The sequence below is a fragment of the Somniosus microcephalus genome, chromosome 5 (genome assembly GCF_052327205.1).
Source record: "Somniosus microcephalus isolate GS21.2 chromosome 5, FLI_Smic_1.0, whole genome shotgun sequence".
In the NCBI taxonomy this organism is placed as follows: Eukaryota; Metazoa; Chordata; class Chondrichthyes; order Squaliformes; family Somniosidae; genus Somniosus; species Somniosus microcephalus.
The window spans coordinates 5,132,872-5,139,222 of NC_140991.1; the positions used below are offsets into that span (position 1 = coordinate 5,132,872).

The 6,351-nt window shown below is 51.8% G+C and overlaps 1 protein-coding gene across 1 annotated transcript; it reads left to right on the forward strand.

The window, feature by feature from the left end:
* The first annotated feature begins 750 nt into the window (after positions 1-750).
* Positions 751-4,757, forward strand: LOC147116831 (zona pellucida sperm-binding protein 4-like). The gene is made up of 9 exons (XM_085987090.1): positions 751-986; positions 1,526-1,704; positions 1,862-1,959; positions 2,035-2,168; positions 2,253-2,442; positions 2,686-2,833; positions 2,985-3,057; positions 3,659-3,769; positions 3,842-4,757. The coding sequence occupies exons 1-9, from the start codon at positions 764-766 to the stop codon at positions 3,991-3,993; spliced, it is 1,308 nt and encodes a 435-aa protein (XP_085843216.1). The 5' UTR covers positions 751-763; the 3' UTR covers positions 3,994-4,757.
* The last annotated feature ends 1,594 nt before the right edge of the window (positions 4,758-6,351 follow it).

Sequence of the window (6,351 nt, forward strand, 5' to 3'; positions counted from 1 at the left end):
AAGGTTAAAAGGAAATTGAACAAATTAAATTAAAGTACTGTTCCTTATGGTGATGCAGCACTCCAGTGCCTGCGGTGCCCACCGGTCTCGGAAGGCCTCGAGCGTGCCGGCAGACACCGCGTGCTCCATCTCCAGGGCCACCCAGGGGTGAACGTGGCCGCGGAAGAGAGGTGGGCCGAATGACCCCCTGGACCGCCTGCTGCCTGGACCAGTTAATGGCCACTTTGGCCAGGCCCAGGAGCAGTCCCACGAGGAGGTCCCTGACCCGCCCGCTCCCCTCCGCACTGGGTGGCCGTAGATCAGGAGAGTGGGACTGAAGTGCAGCCAAAAATCGAGGATCAGCCCCTTCAAATAATGGAAGAGGGACTGCAACCTCTCACACTCCGTATAAACATGGACAATCTGGGTCTATGGGAACGAGACAAGTTCAGCCTTTCTTTATTGATGAACTGAAACAGAATATAAGGAAAGAAACATGTACCGCCTCTTAAAGAACAGACATTGTATTCAACCGATGTAAATTTAATCATACTTTACAACTTCAAATAAATACACATCTATATTTTGTTAAAAAACACAGTTCCCTCTACTCAAGGAGCAGAAAACACAAGGCCCCAATATCTCCGTGTGCCCCGTGGGAATGCGGGTTCACATGGGGAGCCCGTGGGCCAATGAGACCATTCATTTACTGCCGGTTAAACAGGGGATAAAAAGGGGGAGTCGGCTCTACAGCCTCACTTACCTGGGAGCCTTGCTTGTTAGAATGGAGGGGCTGCGGGTTCTGGGCTTGTTCTTTCTTACAATCTGTTCATCTCAGCCGCCCTCTCTCCTTCTCCCCGCCGATCAATGTTGGCTGTCTCCCAAATTCCGCCAAGACTGCGGGTTTGGGGGAATTGAAGGCAGTGAGTGTGTGCGGAGAGGCTGCTGCTTTGATGCCGGGAGCCGGGATGTGCCGCCGTGTTTCTATTCACTCCACAATCTGCCAGGTGGGTGTATTCTCGGCTCGCCTCTATTCTGGGCCAGGGCTTCCCAGGACCAGCCGCAATCCAACTGCACTGGGGATTCCCTGGACAGTATCCTCTCTCTCCTCCTGTCCTGAAACATCAGCTGGAGTCTCCAACCTCTCCAGTCCGGGAGCTGGCGGGTTTAGGAAGTGTGTTCAGTTCTACAGTTTGAAAGTCTGATCATTGAGATCCTGACCCAGGATCTCTCCTTCCTTCTCTATGCGACTTGGGACTTCTGATGGTTGAATTGCGCCCCAGGATAGGAGGGCAGAGTGAAGATCAGTCCCTGGCTGGCACTGACCGGACAGGCTGTGGATTTGATGCCGGTCTTGTGTAACCAGTCCAGTAGGGATGGAGTTGGTGACCCGTCTCCATTAGATGGAGAATTGGGGTGTGGACGGGGAGAGAAGGAAACTAGAAGCTGGTGCTGCGCTGGGCGGAGTTTCTCCCCCTCCCGGTAACGGTTCCCTTGCCATTCCCCGTGCAGCAACTAACCGCCTTTCATTGACTCTCTCTTGCAGTGTGCACCAAGGATGGGCGGGTCCTGATCGCCATCTCCAAGGATTTGACGCTGCCTCCTGTAGACCTGACAACGGTCCATCTGAAGGATGGACACGGAGCGGAGTGCAGTCCGACCGTGGCCTCTGCAGACACTGTGCTCTTTCAGTTCGCAGTCACTGAGTGTGGCACTACTCAGCGGGTAGGTATTGTGGGCTGGGCGCCCCATCAATGGCTGTCAGTCGGGTGGGAAAGAGGGGGTCTAAAGGGCAATGGGGGCCCTTAAAGACACTACATGTGATAAGGCAATGGCAGACTTGCTCAATTTCTCTGTAATGATGGTCTTCTGTCTCTTGTAGCTGGACGGGGTGAACGCCGTCTATGAAACGGATGTGTTGGGTCAGTTTGAGATCTTGGATGGAGCTTTGGGATCGGTGACCCGGGACAGCCCCTTCAGGTGAGACTGGGAGCACATGGAGCGGGTAGAGAAGGTGAGGAGCTGAATTCTCCAGCCGTGTCCGTTCTCTTGCAGGCTCCATGTCCAGTGCAGTTACAAGGGGAGCCAGGAGTCTGAATTGCAGGTGAAGCCCAGAGTTTACAGCCTTTCTCCGCCACTGCCTGCCACTGAGGCCGGGATCCTGGTTCTGGAGCTGAGAATAGCGAGAGGTAGCGAGTGCTGCTGATGGTTAGTGTCCAACTTCAGGCTCTCTCTCCAAATAGTGGCCGTCCTTCATCGTCTTCTCTTTCCAGATGGTGGCTACCGGAGCTGGTACGTGGCCAGTGACTACCCGATCCTGAGTGTGCTCCGGGACCCCGTGTTTGTGGAGGTTCGAGTCCTGAACCGGAACGATCCGTCCCTTGTGCTGGTGCTCAATGACTGCTGGGCGACCCCCACCCCCGAGCCGCATTCGGGGCTCCGATGGGACCTCCTGGTGGGCAGGTAAGGCAGCGAGTGAGGGACCTTGGGGCAGGCTGGTGATCGGGGAGGGGGGCGACATGGACTGGGTGAAGGAACGGCCAATAATCAAACCAATCTGAGCTCCAGGTTGACGATTGGTGACTTGAATGGACTGGTTTCTTTATCTCGTCTAATCTCGGGACTTTGCTTTGATGTGCCGCTGTAACTCTGTAGTTGGGAGTTCCAGGTGCCCTCTCCATATAACCCGCTCTTTCTCTGTTCCAGGTGCCCCTTTACTGGAGACAATTACAAAACCCGCCTCCTCCCGGTAGACGCCGCTTCCCATTCGCCGTTCCCAACTCACCAGAATCGGTTTGTAGTCAGCACTTTCGCTTTCTGGGACCGAGTTTCGGGCCGGGCTCTGAGCGGGGAGGTGAGTTTCCTTCAGTCTTGCTCTCTTGGTTGAACTTGTTCCCTGGGTCTTGCTCACAGTGAGGAGGCCCCTGTTGACCCTTTGACTGTAGAAGCATGAATCTCCTGACTGGGAGCTGTGGCACTGACCACACCGCACTGTCTCTTTCCAGGTTCACTTCCACTGCAGTGCTGAAGTTTGCTTCCCTTCCACCCGAGAGAACTGCACGGCTCCCTGCAGCCCCAGTAAGTAGCTGGGATCTGACTAGAAACTGAACCCTGATGGGGAGGGGTGGGTGTGGGGCATCTGGACACTGGGCCCAACAGTGGGCACAGGAGCAGTGTCCTCAATCTGCCCGCTCAACTCTATCCCAGTTAGTCTACAGCAGAATAGCAATCTGGCTCAGGGGCTCTGAGCACATCTTGCACTGGTTCTGAATGGAATCCACCTCTGGCCTTGAACATTGATCCAGCATCCTGCTGTCACCAGGAGTTCCAGGGTGGAACTGAACCGATATCTGGGGGCGGGGAGACCTGGGCAATGTGTGTATGTCCAGTGTAACCGCTCGTCAAACTCGTGCTTAAAACGGGTCTCTTTCCCCAGGAGACCAGCCTGGCCATTGGACCCGTCAACGACTGCAAACTTTGCCGGGTTGATGCGGCTCCTTCTGAGAATCAGGAGTGAATCTTAGTCTGACAGTGAGGGAACAGTGTTTAACTGCAGTCCAAGCTCTCCGGTACTCACTGCCCGAGGGTTTTTGCATTGGGCCATCGGATTGTACACCTGATTCAGCGCTTCAGACAGCTGCACATTGAATTGCCCACCTTGAACTCTTGTCTCCCCCAGAGAGGCGAAGAAGCGCCGATGACCGGGTTGGGTCCTTGGTGACCTCTGATGGAGCCATCGTTTTCCTGGAAGATGAGAGATTGGCTGCTGGGATCCACCAGGAAGAGAAAGGTAAAGGAGGCCCCTGCTACTGTCTAGTGATGGAGTAACTGGTGCCTATCTAACCCTCCCTTCTCCCCACAGATGCTGCTGCTGATTCCCCCTCCCGTGTTCTTCCTGGAGTCGCGGTTGGGGTAGCTCTGCTCTCCGTGGCCCTGTTGGTCGGGACTGTTGCCATGTGGAAAATGGACCATCGCCGCAGGGTGGGCTCCGAGTGCAGCTCCATGGAAATGTAGATGTGTCTGTTGGACAATAAAACCCTGTTATACATGAACCCTGATCTTGTGTTCATAGAATCAGAGAATGGCCTCCTTCTGTGCTGTCACCATTGAGCCCGTGCCTGCTGTTTGCAAGAGCACTTCAGCTAGTCCCACTCCTCGGCCCTTTCCCTGTAGCCCTGCAATTTATTTCTTTCAGTAACTTATCCAATTCCCTTTTGAAATCCACGATTTAATCGGCCTCCACCAACCTTTCAGACCGTGCATTCCAGTTATTAACCACTCCGAGTAAAAAAACAAAAAAAGGATTTTCCTCATGTCTCCTTTGGATCTTTTACAACTAACGTTCAATCTGTGTCCTCTGGCTCTGGCCCGTTCTGCCAATGGCGACAGTGCCCCTCTATCTACTGTCTCGACGCCTCATGCTTTTGAAAACCCCTCAAATCTGCTCTCTGAACCTTCTCTGCTCTAAGAACCCCAGCTTCTCTCACCATCCATGTAACTGACCTCCTCATCCCTGGAATCATTCTTCCATGCATCCTCTCGAGGGCCGTCACATCATTCCCAAAGAGCGCTGCCCAGAATTGGACACAATACTCCAGTTGAGGCCAAACCAGTGTTTTCTAAAAGTTCATTTCCTTGATTTTTGTACTCCATGCCTCTACTTGTAAAGCCCAGTATCCCATATGCTTTTTTAATTGCTTTGTCAACCTGCCCTGCCGCCTTCAATGATTTGTGCACACATACTCCCAGGTCTCTCTGTTCATGCAACCACTTTAGGATTGTACCCTTTAGTTTATATTGCCTGTCTTCGTTCTTCCTACCAAATGTTTCACTTTGCACGTTTGTGTTAAATTTCATCTGTCTGCCCATTCCACCAGCCTGGCTGTCTTGAAGTCTATCACACTCCTTTCCCTGCCCCTGTACTTGCTTAAACTCTGTTACATCACTAACTTTTACCCATTCTGATGAAAGGTCATTGACCTGAAACATTAACTCTGTTTCTCTCCACAGAGGCTGCCTGACCTGCCTATTTCCTGCTTTTATTCAACCACTAGTTGGGTTGTTTTGGGCCTCGCTAGACCGGCAGTGGGAAGCTCACTCCTGGTCATCAGCAGCTGCTCTGAACAGCCTTCCAGCATCTGTCTGGAATCCAGTTCCAGTATCGATCAAAACTCCAGTCAATTCAATAAAGCAGTAGGGGGAGTATTAGCACATCAATTGAGGGTGGAGATGTCGCGGCCTTTCTTATCCTTACTGATCTGGAACTGTAGGAAGCACTAATCCAGTCACCCCACTCAATGTGGGGTGTGATGCCCACAGTGCGGAGTGGAACTCCTGCACAAGAGGCTTTCCCCAGAATCACTGGTGTCTGAAGGAGCCTTTATTGTGGGGACAACCTCTACAGGAAGTCGGGGATTGAGGGTAGGTCATTATCAGTTGGCTAGTCTAGTTTCAGTTGCTGAGAAACTAGTTTTGACAATACAGGATACTTTGAGTTTGACTTTGGAGAATCCTGAGTTAACAATGATCAGTCGGCAGAGATTTCCTAAAGCCAGGTGGTGCTTGAGCTGCTGCACAGAACTCTGACAGGAGTATTGATGAAAGAAATGCTCTGCTTTTCATTGATCTAGTTTCAAGATGTGGCCTGAATTATGGAAAGATGATGGTTACAGAAGCAAAGCCACTGTGGCACATGGTTAGTGGTAATACATACATAGATACATAGAAGATAGGAGCAGGAGTAGGCCATTCGGCCCTTCGTGCCTGCTCCGCCATTTAATGAGATCATGGCTGATCCTTTAATTCAGTATCCCGTCCCCGCCTTCTCTCCGTAACCCTTAACCCCTTTTGCCCGTAGAAATATATCTAATTCCCTCTTAAATATATTTAATGAGCTGGCGTACACTGCCCTCTGTGGCAATGAGTTCCACAGGTTCACCACTCTCTGAGTGAAGAAATTCCCCCTCATCTCTGTCCTAAATGGTTTAGCCCTTATCCTTAAATTATGTCCTCTAGTTCTGTTCTCACCCGCCAAGGGAAACATTCCTTCTGCATCCAGTCTGTCTAGACCTGTCAGAATTTTATACACTTCTATGAGGTCCCCTCTCAATCTTCTAAACTCCAGTGTGTACATCCCTAAACTACATAGTCTCTCCTCATAGGTCATTCCCGCCATTCCTGGTATCAGCCTGGTGAATCGCCGCTGCACCCCCTCCATGGCAAGAACATCCTTCCTCAGATGAGGCGACCAAAACTGTACACAGTACTCGAGGTGTGGTCTCACCAGTGCCCTGTACAGCTGCAGCAAGGTATCCCTGTTCCTGTATTCTAACCCTTTTGCTATGAAGGCCAGCATACCGTTTGCCTTCTTGA